This window comes from Anolis sagrei, chromosome 1 (genome assembly GCF_037176765.1).
Source record: "Anolis sagrei isolate rAnoSag1 chromosome 1, rAnoSag1.mat, whole genome shotgun sequence".
In the NCBI taxonomy this organism is placed as follows: Eukaryota; Metazoa; Chordata; class Lepidosauria; order Squamata; family Dactyloidae; genus Anolis; species Anolis sagrei.
The window spans coordinates 330055663-330071484 of record NC_090021.1 but is presented as its reverse complement, the minus strand read 5'-3'; the positions used below and the strand labels follow the sequence as shown (position 1 = coordinate 330071484).

The following is a 15822-nucleotide window of genomic DNA, read 5'->3' as shown; positions in this document are numbered from 1 at the left end:
TTCAAAATTGGCACTGTTGGGGAAATGACAGCTAAGCAACATTTGGAAGATGACATGTTTCCCAACCCTCATTTAAGGCTGGAAGGGTGTGTGAATAATGGGGAGCAGTACTGATATTTGCCTTTGATCTGCTTTGGTAGTGCAGCAAGTTCTTTCACATGTGTCTACTGCAGTGGTTCCCAACCTTTTTTTTTTTTTTTGACTAGGGACCACTTTTGACCAGGGACCACTCTCCAACATTAGTACCAAAAGGATTAAAAATCAGTTTTTGGTCAGCTTTAGAATTGGTTTGGTTATTTGGGGTGCTGATTCAGAAAATTGCATTGGATAGACACATCAGCTCTAGTTTCTGATACAGAACTTATGCCATCCAGTAGTTGCATCTGCTCGCCCACTGAAAACCATATGTAATAATCTAGAGCTAATGTAGTATAGTAATCTTTGTGGGTAGTCAGCCTCTCCCCTCCCGACATCCCCATTGCCTCAGCACTATAAGAGGGTTTTGCAAGGCCAGTCACTCTCATTGCTGCGTGGTTTCGAGGCAAAGGTGTAGTAATGGTGAGGCCGCAAACCATATTTTCATTCTTGCAGACCACTGGTGGTCCATGGACCATAGGTTGGGAATCACTGGTCTACTGGCTTTGACTTTAAACAGGACTGAAGGGCAAGTCAACGAGCACCCATTAGTTATGGTAGAATCTCCCTTTTTGAGAACAGAATGCCACTGAATGCCAATTGCCAAGGAAGACCCATTGCTTTCATGATTTGGTACATGGTGAAGGCAGAAGCACGAGTCCATGAAACACAGCAGAAATAGGGGAGAATGGAAAGAGTGGCATGAAAGAAGAGACCATGTTGTGTAAGACACTCCTTCATTAGGTATGTATGTAAGCATGTATTCACATGAAGGGCTCTTGTTTTGTGTGCATTGTGCGGGCACATTACAATTTTCCAGCTATCCTCATTATTGACTGTGCTGGGTTGTTAGGAGTTATGGACCAACAACATATTGAGGACCATATTGCCCACTTCTGTAAAGACTCATGCCTGGTAGAACTGCCAGAAGAGAGAACTGGAAGTCCATGATGAGTATTAATGACTCCTTCATCAGCCTAAGAGGAGCCTCTCTGTCTAGAACTGCTGAAGTTTGTTAGGCTGAAACACTTACTAGAAGGAGACACTTCCAAGATTTACTGTAATGTTTCCATTAATCTGTTGTATTTGACAAGCTTTTTCTCTTTTCCTTCTTGTAGCTGCAGGGAAGACACAAACGGTCGGAGGATTTCATGTCAACTTGGGAAAGGAATCACGGGCACAAACTCTGCAAAATGGTAACTTGCTATAATTTATTTAAAGCATAAGGACAAGAATGAGCAAGCCCTGCTGAATAATTCTGTCTTAAAGCTGTCATTGTTTTATAGCTTATCTGCTACTGGTTTTTAGAGTGTGCTTAGAACAAAACAGACCTTGTTGGTAGATAGACATTTTATTTTTAGTGCTTGAAGATCTCACCATGGTACATTTCCTTGAGATCATTAATGGAAGAAAGGGAAGAGATACATGTAATATTGTAAGGCAAGGTCTGTGTCTGTGGCAACAATAATTCATTGGGAAATAATGCCAGGCCTTCACAATTTGACAATGTTTCTGTTTGTTTTTGCTTGTTGTCCAAGTTGAAGTGCCATTTTCAGGATGAAGTCCCATGAGGTACTACTTCCTGCATGCAAAGTGGGGGTGGAGACTACCATAATGCATCAGAGGGGGTTCTCTGAGATACTGCTGGCAAAGTTAGGAGGAAATGGGAGCAGAAAATCAGATACCTTTGTGGATATTAGGTATGGATCTGGACAGTATTATTTAAGGTTCAGCTAATCTATTCTATTCTGATAAGTGAAAATATATGTGCATGTGGCAGAGTGTCCACTTACACAGATAGCCTCCCATCACCACAAACAAGTGCTGAGAAGCCTCCAAAGGCACTCCCTCCACTGACATTGTAGGTTAGAGCGAGCACTATGAAGATGTAGCCCACAATGTGATGTGACTTCTTATATGTAATATGTAAATATACAATTATTAAAAATTTATATATATATATATATATATATATATATAAAAGATGTAGCCCAAACCCTGCCAATGTCCTCCCCAAACACTATGGCCCACCACCTTTCATTTGGGGACCATTTCATCCTAGATTTTACGTGTTTCCTCCACCACAGGCAGGCAACCCAGTGTTCCTTTCTCTCTCCATTAGTGTGGAATTTGCATGACCCCACTCACTGCCTTTCCCTTAATCCTTTCCTACTCTTTTCAACTCTGCATAACAAACAGAGCAGAACTGAGCAGCAGTGGGAGTGGGGGTGGGGGATTGACTCCACATGATGGAGGTTGTAGTTCATCCTGCATCAAGTCATAGCACTGTGACCCTCACTAGCATTGGTCACGGACCACATTTGGCACACAGAACCGCCATGATCAAAGAAAAATACTGGAGAGGTTTGGGGGGAATTCACCTTGATTTATTGCCTTTGTAGGGATTTATAGTTCACCTTCAATCAAAGAGCACTCTGGACCCCACCAATGATGGCTCTGCAGCTAACTTTGCACACAGAACCCCCATGACCAACTGAAAATACTGGAGGAGTTTGGGGGGGGGGGGAGAGGAGGCTGGCCTTAATTTCTGGAAGTTGTAGTTCACTTACATCCAGAGACACTATGACTGCCACCGATGATGGATCTTGATCAAATTTAGCACGCATACCAGATATGCCCAATTTTGCATACTGGTAGGTTTTGGGGGGAATTGGCCTTGGCATTTGGGAGTGGTAGGTGCTGGGGTTTATAGTTCACATGCAATCAAAGAGCAATGTGGACTCCACCAGTAATGGACGTGGATCAAACGTGGCACACATACCCATATGCCCAAATTTGAATATTGGGGGGGGGGGGGAGTTGGGAGAGATTGACCTTGATTTCTGGAAGTTGTAGTTCACCTACAACCAGAGAAACTGTGAACCCCACTGATGATGGCCCTGGATCCAACTTGGCACACAGAACCCCCATGAGCAATTGAACATACTGGAGGGGTTTGAGGGGAGTGACCCACCATGATGGGAGCTGTAGTTCATCCTGCAACCAGAGATCACACAGAACCCCACCAATGATGCATCTAGAGTCAACTTGTGGAACATAAGAAACTAACCATAGATGGAGTTTCAGGGGATTTACCTGACATGATGTGAGTTGTAGTTCACCCACAACCATATGCATTTTGTAAAATAAAAATTATGACTTTTTCAAATAACCCGGGCAATGCAGGGTACTCAAGCTAATCATAAATAAAACCCTGGCAAGTCCCAATTTAGCAAGTGTGACAGCTGTCCGAAATATATTGCCATGGTATGTATGATTTTAAGTTGAATTTGAAGGTGCTTGGACTTGAGTCTAGGCTTAGAGATAGTGTCCTCTAGATTAGTTTGTACTTGTTCCTAAAGTTTGGTAACTAGAAGGCATTGCTATTGACCTAACAAGGGGAAAAGACTTTGATATTTATATTGAGAAGTTAAGTACTATGGTCCAGTTCTAAGGGCCAGTGTGTGTGTGTGTGTGTGTGTGTGTGTGTGTGTGTGCATGTAACTGCACTTGCACCACCACACTACTGACTTTTATTTTGAATGAACTTACGTACCATCATTATTTTTAATGATTATTAGTCAAATTTCCTCTCAGTGTTCCCACATTGCTTTAAGCTTTCTTTCGTCAATCTGTTTACAGCATCAGTCGATGCCCTTTCCAGTTTACAGATTACCTCAAGGTGTTGCCTCTTATTTTTCTGATAAAAGAATTAGTCAATTTTCTTGTCAGTCTTTTCCAGAATGTAAGATCACGTTCACCCTGATTTTTATTTGCAAATGTTGTGTCCCATATGAATCCAGAACTTTAATGTTAACAGATTTTCTTTGAAATATGCTACAAACTGATTTGAGCAATGGTAGTTAAATGGTGAGAGCCATTGTTTGTGTGCTGTACTCGGACTCTAGAGACCAAGGTTCAGTTCTCCACTTGGCCTTGAAAACCCACTGGGTGATATGGGCAAGATATAGCCTTTCCATCTCAAAAGGAAAGGACCCCCCCCCCCCAACAACCAGTTTTGCCCAGAGATTCCTGTGATAGGTTTGCTTTCAGATTGGGAACAACTTGAAGGCACACAACAGCAATTACATGATCAGCCAAATGATTGGTTCAAATGAAGGACCAGTGGTAGAAGCTTTTATTAAGATTTAAAATAACACAATGAAACAAATTATCTAAAATTGATAACTGCACGAAACAAAAGTGAACCAGATTTAGAGTCTCAGCTGCAATTCTATTTCTGTTGACTAACTAACATCTGTATCATTTTGTAAAATGCAATATATATATATACACACACACACACACACAAACTGTAGACCAAACCTAAAAGTGTTATTTTTGGACTGTGAATCCTAATATCCCCTATCCAAATACTGGTCACACTGACCAGTGAATTCTGGGATTCGAAAAACAATATTCCAAGCTCTCTATATTGAAAAAGGTCATACATTTAGGGCACATATAGTGCTATAATCTGTTTTTAAATATCATGATTCCATTTTATGGAATCATGGAGTTTTTAATTTGGTGAGGCAATAGATCCGTGGTTCCCAACCTGTGGTCTGTGGACCACTATTGTTCTACAAGAACTAAAATATGGTCCACCACCTTACCGTTACTACACCATTGTGACGAGAGCTACTGGTCTTGCACAACCCTCTTATAGTGCTGAGGTGATGGGGATGTCATGAGGGGAGAGGTTGACTACCCACAAAGGGCTCAACAAGAAGCCTCCTGACTGCTGCTTCTCCTCCTGAGCGGAGCCGTACCATGTGGTCCCTGGAAGTGGAGGCGCCTTGGTGTCTTCATTTTTAGGCCTATTCCTGGGGTTATTTGGGGTGCTAATACAGAAAATTGCATTGTACAGACCACATTAGCTCTAGATTATTATTATTATTTTTAATTTACTGTAGGAGATTGCTACTGCTTTATTTCTGTTGAATGTTGTGCTGGTTCAGTTGTAAATACAAGTTGCTCCTCCGTTCCCCATTTTAAAACATTTTCACCAACAAAGAACACCAAGCTTTTTCTCCCTCAACGAATGATAGAGGCCTCTCTCTCTCTCTGTGAGACCTGAGAGAACGGAGGACACCTTTTGCACCTGCGCTATTTACAGATAACTGATGCCACATGTTAGCGCTGTCAACATCCTGCTGAGCAGCAGGACCCTCTTATTCGGTGCCGGCCTTCCTTTGGGCCAGGTTCCCTGCATGGCATGAGGCCTCCCCACTCCCCCGGGATTTCTTACTGCTTTCCTTGGAAGCCGGACTGTGGTCTCGTTGCTGATCCATCCGATCCAGACTCTCCAGCAAGTTGTCCACCTGGACTTTGATCTGGCTCAATTCCCCTTTGATGGAGTGCAGCTCTTCTGCTCGTAGTTTTGTGTGTCCTGCTGTGGAACTGCTTCCTCTGGACCCTGTGTGTGTGGCCAGGCCAGTCTTGGCCCCATTGCCGAGGTGGCCTCGCCTGGTTTTTACAGGGATGCGAGTGATGAGTGGAGGGATCTTTTGGAATTCACAAACTCTGTATGGCAAATCATCGTCGTAGTCCAGGTCGCAGGAATATAGGCTTCCGTTGTGTTGCCTCTTCTGACCAGGCCTGGTATGGCTCAGCTTAGGTTCCCGCGCCATGTCTAGATACTGCCAGGCGCCTTCTTCTCCGGGGCCAAAAAGCGTCATGCCCCCCGGAGGAGGGGAGGGGACGGAGGAGGGGAGAGCGGGGCCTGCCCAGGAGACCCTCGGTCCTCTCTCGAAGCCCCAGAAGCGAGGAGGGAGGCAGCCGGGAAGGCCGGCCAGGCAGCAGCTGGACAGGAGCAGGCCCTCTAGATTATTAAATATTTATTTATTTACCACACTTTTATCCTACCCTTTTCAGCCCGAAGGCGACTCAGGGTGATGTACAGACTGGCAACAATTAGATGCCGAACACACATAAATACATTGTTTAAAATAGGTTAAATCACATAAAATTCATATAAAAACAAATTAAAACTATAAAATCGATGACTTCCAGGTTTTAATCCATGTTCTTTTGCATCGTTAAGCCGTGGTTTCCTGTGGTCGAGCTGATGATGACTACTGGATGGCATAGGTTCTGTGTCAGGAACTAGAACTGATGTAGTCAATCCATTGCAGTTTTCTGAATTAGCATCCCAAGTAACTAAACTGAATCTAAAGTTGACCAAAAACTGATTTGTAACCTTTTTGGTACTAATGTTGGAGAGTGGTCCCTGGTCAAAAAAAAGGTTGGGAACCACTGCACTAGATAACAGTTAAAATTACAATAGTTTAGAATTTTATATGACTTAAACTGCTAATTCCAGGATTCAATAGAACTATGGCAGTTCATGTTATAGTGTGAACGAGGCCCAAATCAGAACATTCTGAGATCTGCTGAGGAGTCTTGAGAATTAATCGGCACAGCAACAAATGCACTGGACTCATTTCCTATTCTAGTGTCGCTCAAAGTGGTGGTCCTTGAACCACTGCACATGTACAGATAGTGAACTCTCAGTCCCTTGCAAATGTCCAGGAAAAAAGTGCTTCTAGCTAATGGGCACAAATATGATTCTGGTCCCTGTTGTATTGGGGAAAAATGGCTAGGCTCCATTTCACATAGTTTGAAGGGCATTGATCTGTGTACATAAAGTTGTATTTTGCAGGAATATTAGTTGTGGTGACCTTCAGATTTTAGTGTGATGGTGTGACAGCCTCCAAATTGCCAATTCCAGAGGAAAGTTGTATAAACATTGCTCCAGTCACATGTGAGCTGTTTGGACAGAAGCTGATCCATGCTGCTGGGATAATGAGTTCTCAGGCAATCCCTCGTCTGAGTATAATGGCCTTCCAAGCGTGGTGTCTTGGCAGTGGGTACCTAGGTAACTGTGGAGCCCTATTCTTGATCCGCATGTTCTTCCACAGTGAGAGCATCGGTTTCCAGGTGGAAGGTGGTCCTTGTCAGGGTTGGCTTGATGCGCTTTCCTCTTGGCACGTTTCTCCCTTTCACCCTCCATTCGTACTTCTTCGAATTCTGCAGCACTGCTGGTTACAGCTAACCTCTAGTTAGTGCGCTCAAGGGCCAGGGTTTCCCAGTTCTCAGTGTCTATGCCACAGTTTTTAAGGTTGGCTTTAAATGGTTCCTTTGTATTAGTGACTGTTGTTGTACCCCCTCATCAAAGGCTTTTAATCTACCAGAAAGAATCCTTGAACCTTCTTTCTTCATTTCATCATCTTTTGGTGATGTGGGGGTATAGTCTAATCCATCAGACCACTAAACAGCAGTATTTTGATTTAAGTGGGTTTAATCCTACTGAACAAAAAATGAATAGAAAAGAAACTTGTCCCAGATAGGCTGCCTGAAAGTAAAATGCATTGCTAAACTGTTGTAGAAAGAAGCAGACTGCTTACAGAATTGTGTTCTTTTGTTGGTTTAATCTGGGGCCGCCTTTCTGTCAGTACATGGCAGATATTCTCTTTCACTCTGCAGAGAGGAATGCAGCTTTTAATCTGTACAACAAGCTTTCCTCTGGCACGTTGCCATTCTGTCTCTGAGAAACTCCTTTCCAGCAATGTGCAACAGTGTGCTGGCAAATCCCCCAGGTGCTGAAAGGACTGTCTGCATTAATGTGCCCAAGGTCAGATTGCTTTCTGTTTATATATGCATTTGTGGGGAATTGCTCATTTCCCCAAACTTTTGGGCCAAATTAGCAATGATTGGTACTGTGGCAGTAAAAGTTACTTCCTTTTTTACGAGAAACAGTTTATTTGTTTATGAGAGACAGTGCGGTGTAGTGGTTTGAGCATTGGACTACACTTCTGGAGACCAGGGTTCAAATTCCTGTTCGCATGTGGAAACCCATGGGTAACCTGTGGGTTTCCAGTCTGATAAGGACAACATGAACTCCTTTTGACCATACCTTGCCAAGAAAACCCAGTTGGAAGTGACTTGAAGGCACACAATAACAACCACCCGTTTGTTGCTTTAAGTCTTCTATTTTGGGAATAAGTCCTCTCCAAACAATAGTTTGGGGTATACTTGTATTCGGTTGCACTGTAAGTGTAGTACGTTGTAAAATAGCACATGCAAGGGATTGGGTAGGACTAGAGCTACGGGGCTACATTTACCTCCACAACATCTTGAAGGTACACACTTTTTATTATCACACCTCGTACTGAGCAATCATCTTTCCTTTTTTCAGGAATTGATCTGAATATGTAGTGGATATGGAGCATTTAGCCCTCAACCCCTACTTTGAAATCTATTCTGAATTCACAGATCCTTCTCTTCTTCAGAATCACTTCAAACTTTCTTTCAAAATGACCTTAACAGATTAGTACAAATGTAAAATACTATACTTACGCAGAAAAAAATGAAATGCAAAGAAACAGAATGGGTCATGTCTGCCTTGACAACAGTATATGTGAGAAAGTACTTGGAGTCTTTGTGGACAACAAGTAGAACATGAACCAACAGTATGATGCAGCAACGTAAAAAGCCAATGGGATTTTGGGCTACATCAAGGGAGTATAGTGTCTAGGTGGAGGGAAGTCATGATGCCTCTCTATTCTGCTTTGGTTAGACCTCACCTGGAATACTGTTCAAATCTGGGCACCACAGTTCAAAAGAGATTGTTGTTGTTCATTCGTTCAGTCATTTCCAACTCTTTGTGACCTCATGGACCAGCCCACGGCAGAGCTCCCTGTCAGCCGTCACCACCCCCAACTCCTTCAAGGTCAATCCAGTCACTTCAAGAATGCCATCCATCCATCTTGCCCTTGGTCGACCCCTCTTCCTTTTTCCTTCTATTTTCCCCAGCATCACTGCCTTCTCCAAGCTTTCCTGTCTTCTCATTATGTGGCCAAAATACTTCATCTTTGCCTCTACTATTCTTCCCTCCAAAGAGCACTCGGGCTTTATTTCCTGAAGTATGGACTGGTTGGATCTTCTGGCGATCCAAGGAACTCTCAGAACTTTCCTCCAACAGCACAGTTCAAAAGCATCTATCTTCCTTCTCTCAGCCTTCCCTAAGATCCAGCTCTCACATCTGTAGGTGACAAAAGAGATATTGACAAGCTTATAAGGTATCCAGAGAAGGACAGCTAAAATTATCAGCGTTCTGGAGAACATGCCCTATGAGGAGCATCTTAAAGAGCTGAGTATGTTTAGCCTACAGAAGAGCAGGTTGAGAGGAGACATGATAGCCATGTATAAATATGGGAAAGGGTGTCCTATGGAGGAGGGAACAGGCTTGTTTTCTGCTGCCCTGGAAATTAGGACTCGGAGCAATGACTTCAAATTCCAGGAGAGAAGATTCCACCTGAACATTAAGAAGACATTCTGACTGTAAGAGCTGTTCACCAGTGGAACTTTCTGCCTCAGAGTTCAGTGGAATGACTATCTGTTGGGTGTGCTTTGATTGTGGTTTTCCTGCATGGCGGGGGGTTGTACTAGATGGCTCATGTGGTCTCTTCTAACTCTATTATTCTAAGATTCACAAACTGTCATTTCACAACCTGTATCCAGGAAAACAGTATTATTGAGAGCCTCATGATTTTTTCCTGGCTTTGTTTCCACCTCAAAGAGAAACTTCAAATATCCAATAAGATTTTGTGAACGGATAGCTTCCTTTATGGTTTTTATTATATATAAATTTGGGCCAAATCAGCCTTATGACAGAGAAGTCAGGAAGGGCCTTTGATAATAAATAGAACATAAACTTGTTCAGAAGTCATTCCATCTCCCTAGATAAGCATCATGTGAAAAGGAGGCTGGAAATGAGCTCTTAATCTCAAATATGTAGATTACTTCCACACTGACAATCTATAACATGCTGCCCTCTATTTTATTCTTATCACCTATTTCTGTAGTCCAGAAGTGGTCAGAGTGTGCCCCACTGGTCTGCAGGTGGCTTTTGGACTCCTAACTGAAGGCCCTCGAAATTCTCAGCCAACATTTTGGACTCAAGGTTTAGCACAGCTGATAAATCATCAGCAACTATAAGATCTATCAACTGAAAGGTTGCAAGTTCGAAGCTCCGGGTCGGCGTGAACGGCCAACCGTCAGCCCTGCTCACTGTTTACCTAAGGAGTTCAAAAGCAGCTTTAGCTGTATTTAGAGAAATTAAGTACTGCTAAAAGCGGGGGAGGTGTTTTATAACCCCAAAAAGAAAAGAAGATCAGAAAATGCTGAAATGTGGTAGTCCTGATGGCTTTTCATCATAGAGGACGGAGCGACAGCATCCCCTGTGGATTCAAGCCCAACCATCCATGGCATCGAAACAACACACTTCCTTCTGTTTTGTCTGTCTGTGTACTGTCTATACAAACGGCATTGAATGTTTGCTGTATATGTGTACTGTGAGTCCCCTTCGGGGTGGAAGGGCGGAATATAAATAAAATGTTGTTGTTATTGTTATTAAAAACAGACCAGTTTTGGAGTGATTTTGTTTTGTGTGAAAACTGGCTAAAAGCTCCCTGAATTGCTCACAAATGAGGTACAGCCGAGTCTCGCTTATCCAACCTTAACTTATCCAACATTCCATCTTATCCGACGCCCCCCTTTTCCTCCAGCATTTCCCCTTCAATTAAAGGAGCGCTCCCCAAATCTCTCTCAATTTCCAATAAGTGAAAAAGGCAAGACAAGGAGGAAAGGAAGGAGGAAAGAGGGAAAGAGGCAGGAACGGAAGTGGAAGCATCTTTCTTCCTTCTCTCTGTGATTTCCATGGTCCTCTTCTGCATCCGGGCACTTCCTGCTGGGCCGCTATAGCCCCGAGGCGTTGAATTGCCTTAACCCTTTGAGTTCCTGTTGTTAGTATTCTAGGTGTCTAGGGCTGCGTCGGACAGGTAACAGTTGGATATTCCATATTATCCGACATTCTGCCAATCCGTTTATGTTGGATGAGACTCTACTACATCTTGCTTCCTCAATCCCTCTCCACTTGTAATCTTCCATATTTTTGAAAATGTAACAACTGCAGTGAGAAACTACTTCTGTGTGAGCAGTTTCCCCATTTGAGCAGTTAGCCTTTCAACAGCTAGTATTTGTTTTGGGAACCTATCAGTCCAAAGGATATGTCCGGCTGTAGCGTACATCATAGGATTGAAATTCAACACAACAAGGGAGTATGACAATTGAAATGGATTTTAATAAGGAAAAAAATCCAAACCCATCTTTCTACGCATACATTATACTGTGCTTTGTATGATAGAATCATCTAACAGAAACCAGATGCTTATTTTCTTCTTAGAAATTAGGTCCCTTGACAGTAGGTATGGGAATACCTTGTTTTCTTTAGGTAATTTGTTTTTCTACAGAGTTTTAGTTCACCTCTTGTCATACTGTTCAAGGAGAAGCAGGTTTGAAGGAAAGGGATTTAAGATTTAATCTCTATCGCATATGTAGAGGTCAATAATTTAACAGTTAATTTAGCAGTTAATCCACCGTAAATTACATTCCTCCTTCTCTTCCACCCACCTTTTCTGATGAAACTTATCACAATTTTCAGCTTATTTTTCTCAGCATATGCTTACTAGCAATTTGAACTTATTTTTAACCCATTCTGCTGAACTATTTTTTGCTTGACACATTTCTCTTCAAATACAAGATGTGTAAGTCAAAAATAGGTACATATTATTTTCTTCAGCTTCTCTTTTGGAACATATCACAATTCCCATTTGCAGTGGCCTTTATTTTCCTCAATGGGCCCCTGGTGGTGCAGTGGGTTAAACCACTGAGCTGCTGAACTTGCTGACCAAAAGGTTGGCAGTTTGAATCCAGGGAGAAGGATGAGCTTCTGCTGTTAGCCCCAGCTTTTGGCAACCTAGCAGTTCAAAAACATGCAGATGTGAGTAGATCAGTAGGCAGAAAGGTAATGATGCCCTATGCAGTCATGCCAGCCACATGACCTTGGAGGTGTCTATGGACAATGCCAGCTCTTTGGCTTAGAAATGGAGATGAGCACTGTAGTGGAATCTACCTTTAAGACGACAAGGCCGAAGCCTGCATGACAGTAGCTGTCATCTTGGAAGGCAGGCAGAGACAGGAGGAGGAGTCAAGCCGACTCCTGATTGGTGGGAGCAATTGGGGGAGGAATCGGTTGAGAGAGGGAAATAAGCTGTCAGCTTTTGACAGAGAGAGAGAAGTGTCTTGACATCAGAGAGAAGGATGAAATGTTAAGATAGGAAGTTACAGTAGGGATCTGACAGGGAAAGAAAGTTTTAAGTGAGCCTTTAGAATAGGGAATAAGCAGACAGACAAGGGCTAGGGTTACTGTATTAGTAGGATCAGTAACAGAAAGACTTGTCTGTTTATACTGAGGAAAAGTATAAGAGTGCTTATTTGCCCTGTGGGAGAGACAGATAGGGATCTGTTCTCCATGTGTTACTGTTCCTAAAGATAGAGCAGTGTGGTTAAGGAATCTCACAGTTGATAAAAGCTTTACTGTCAGGAGAACTACTTGTTTAAGTAACTAAGTCTCAACATCTGAATTACGCTTCTGTACCTCTCATTATATGAGACGATGTTTGTTTAAAGTTTAATAAACCTTTCTTAGTTCACTTTTAACTGATGTATGCCTCAGTCTATCCATCTCCTCAGAACTAAGTCTGTCAAATCCTTTAAAGTCCAGTCATCCAGTGAAGAAGCAATAGAAGAATCAAGAGCTCAAACACACCTTACCTACAACACATTCACACCTTTGGTTCCTCAGGCCAATACAAGCTGAGGTGGTGGCAGTTATATCTACCAAGCAACATCGGTCATTGATATCTTTAACATAGGGTCAGCCTCTAAATTTCATTACAAGCACCAATCCCCAGAGTCGGACTCGACTACACTTAATGTCAAGAAGAAACCTTTACCTTATTGTCCTTAACCTTAATCCTTCGACTTCCACAGTAACCTCGTGGGGAATGGTGGACCCCTGATTTCAGTCTCATTATTCAGATCAAGAAATAAGTCCATTTAAGAAGCTTGAATATGGGTTGCTGTGAGTTTTCCGGGCTGTATGCTTGAGTTCCAGAAGCATTCTCTCTTGATGTTTCACCCACATCTGTGCCAGGCATCCTCAAAGGTTGTGAAGTCTGTTGGAAACCTCACAACCTGCTTGAATATGGATTCTTCCTTGTTCAATTATCTGCTATAGAAGGTTGATGCCAAGAGGTTTCTGGTAGTTCTGACTGCAGTTTGGTTGCTACGGTTTACATGCTAAATGTCTTGGTGCCTTGTCAGCTGCCAAAAAAGAGATGCAAAACAAATAACCGACAACTGACATAAGCACAGTATTCAACTGCAAACACTTTATGTCTTTTCTCCACATATTTCTTCAGCCTTGATTGAAATTTTTTGATAAACAATTAAACAAGCTAACATTAACATGGTTGATTAAGATTCCGGATCTGTGTTTAGCTTTGAAAATGGGAAAGAGAACGAAATTTGAACACAGAAGTGAAGAGCAGTTAGCATGTATTTAGGAGACCTAGACTGTTGAATGAGAATAAATGTTGTGAGAAATTAATCAAGAATGAGATCTATATAGTCAAAATCCTAGGTACCAATAGAAAAATGTTGTTTTTATCATTTAGTAATGTAAATACCTTATCAATAAATTGGCAGGAGTATGCTAATCACCTTATTTCTAGAAATGAATAATACCTGAAATAAGAAGGCTATTGTGTTGTCAAGGGCTTTCATGGCCGGAATAACCGGGTTGCTGTGAGTTTTCCAGGCTGTATGGCCATGTTCCAGAAGCAGTCTCTCCCAACATTGCATCCACATCTATGGCAAGCATCTCCAGAGGTTGTGAGGTATGTTGGAAACTAGGCAAAGGAGGTTTATATATCTGTTGAATGACTCAAATAATTCAATCAGGGCTGGCTGACACCTCCAAACAAAGGATCTCCCAGGCAGCAACCAGCCAGGCTTTGAAGCTGCAAGGCCATTAAATGCCAATCAAGGTCGCCAGTTGCAACATTCACACTTGCCTCAAGCAGACAAGAGTTCTTTCTCCACCCTGGACATTCCACAGATATATAAACTTCACTTGCCTTGTTTCCAACAATGCTTTTAAAACATCTTGATTGTATGTTTCAGTAGTGTTTTTAATGGTTCAGTTTAATTGTGATGTGTATCCTTTTTATTTTTAAACTATGTTTTTACCTGTTTTAACATGTAAGCTGATTTTTGGAAAGAAGCCGGACATAAAGTAAGATAATAAAATAATAACAATTTAGTGGAACTGATTCACTTATCCACCATAAATGGACCAACGGAACGTTGGATAAGCGAAAATGTTGGATAATAAAGAGGGATTGAGGAAAAGCTTATTAAACATCAAATTACGTTATGATTTTACAAATTGAACACCAAGACATAATATTTTATAACAAATCGACAGAAAAAGCAGTTCAATACATGATAATGTTATGTAGTAATTACTGTATTTATGAATTTCGCATCAAAACATTGCAATGTATTGAAACAGCTGTGGATCTGGGCAGGAGGCAGATTGTGTTGGATAATACAGAATGTTGGATGAGTGAAGGATAGATAAGCAAAACTCTACTGTATTTTCTTTAAAATGCTGATATTTCCAGTTTAAGCATAAATGACCCTGTCCTCAGACTCTGTGGTGGAAAACATTGGTACAAGCAATAATAGCTGATACCAGGGGTCCTCAAATGCTTTAAGCAAAGGGCTTCAGTTCGTGATCCCTCAAACTGTTGAGGGGCTGGGCTATAGTTTGAAAAAAGCCCGAACTAATTCTTATTTGTATTAAAAAAAGAATGGAAGAACAATACAATATTTAAAATGAAGAAATAGTTTAACCAACATAAACTTACCAGTATTTCAATTGGAAGTGTGGGCCTGCTTTTGGCTGGTGAGATAATCATGTTAATTATGATTATTGTTGCTGTGTGCCTTCAAGTCGTTTCAGACTTAGGGTGACCCTAAGTCTAAGGTTTAGGGCGGATACATGACCTGGTCTTAGTTTGGGGACCCCCGGTCTATACAGTGTAAAGTATGGAGCTGTTTTTGAGCTTTGTAATCCTGCCTTGTAGAACCTTTTCTTAATTATGCTCAACAGAATACTTTCCCTGGATGTTGTCTCAAACTCTGAATCTGACACAGAGAGTCATAAGAAGAACCTCCCACGGAGTACTCTAAAGGGAAGAAATACCAAACCGGTGAACAGATCTCAAATCTTTTTGATTAACCCACCCATTTCCCCAAGGATGTAGAAGAAGAAGAAAAAAAAAGAAAAATTACATCCCAAGTGGAGAAAGCCTAAGGTACAATTCAGAGCTGTTCAGTGGTGCTGTGGATGCATCACACCAAGAGTGATTTGGACTAAGAAGACATATTGAGATAATTAAACTAGGTTTTAAAAAACACGGTGTTCTCTTCTGAGAAGTGTTGGCAGAAAAGAGACTGTTCATCATCTCATACTTATTTTACTTGGGTCTGAAGTGTGGGGTCTGTTGTTCAAAGTGAGGAATCTCATTGCCATGTGTCACTAGGCTAATTGTTATACGAGGATCAAAGGCACGGCTAATGTTGCCGCTGTCGTCATTGCCGCTCCAACGGTGAGTAGCGCTCATGCCTTGTATTATGCATGAAGGCAAAGCTAAGAGTCATCAAGCAATTTTTTTAAAAAGCCCATTAAAGTGAAAGCTTTTTTCCCTGTGG

At 41.9% G+C, this 15822-nt stretch overlaps 2 protein-coding genes across 4 annotated transcripts in view; one reads left to right on the top strand and one right to left on the bottom strand.

Annotated features, from left to right (window-relative positions):
* The window catches only part of BRF1 (BRF1 RNA polymerase III transcription initiation factor subunit), a 287868-nt gene that overhangs the window by 15288 nt on the left and 256758 nt on the right, over positions 1-15822 (top strand). For 2 of the 3 annotated variants that reach the window (XM_060754423.2, XM_060754432.2), the window contains exon 2: positions 1254-1331. In XM_060754423.2, the coding sequence (XP_060610406.2) occupies positions 1254-1331 (78 nt within the window). Of the gene's footprint in view, positions 1-1253; positions 1332-15221; positions 15426-15822 lie in introns of those variants that run through there. The other variant, XM_060754444.2, reaches the window with a different exon arrangement.
* Positions 5308-5844, bottom strand: LOC137095837 (heterogeneous nuclear ribonucleoprotein C-like). The gene has a single exon (XM_067463047.1). It carries the CDS (start codon positions 5814-5816, stop codon positions 5310-5312), a length of 507 nt encoding a protein of 168 aa, XP_067319148.1. The 5' UTR covers positions 5817-5844; the 3' UTR covers positions 5308-5309.

Coding starts and splice junctions, on each gene's coding strand:
- LOC137095837 (XM_067463047.1), bottom strand. CDS start 5,816: ATGACGCTTTTTGGCCCCGGAGAAGAAGGCGCCTGGCAGTATCTAGAC.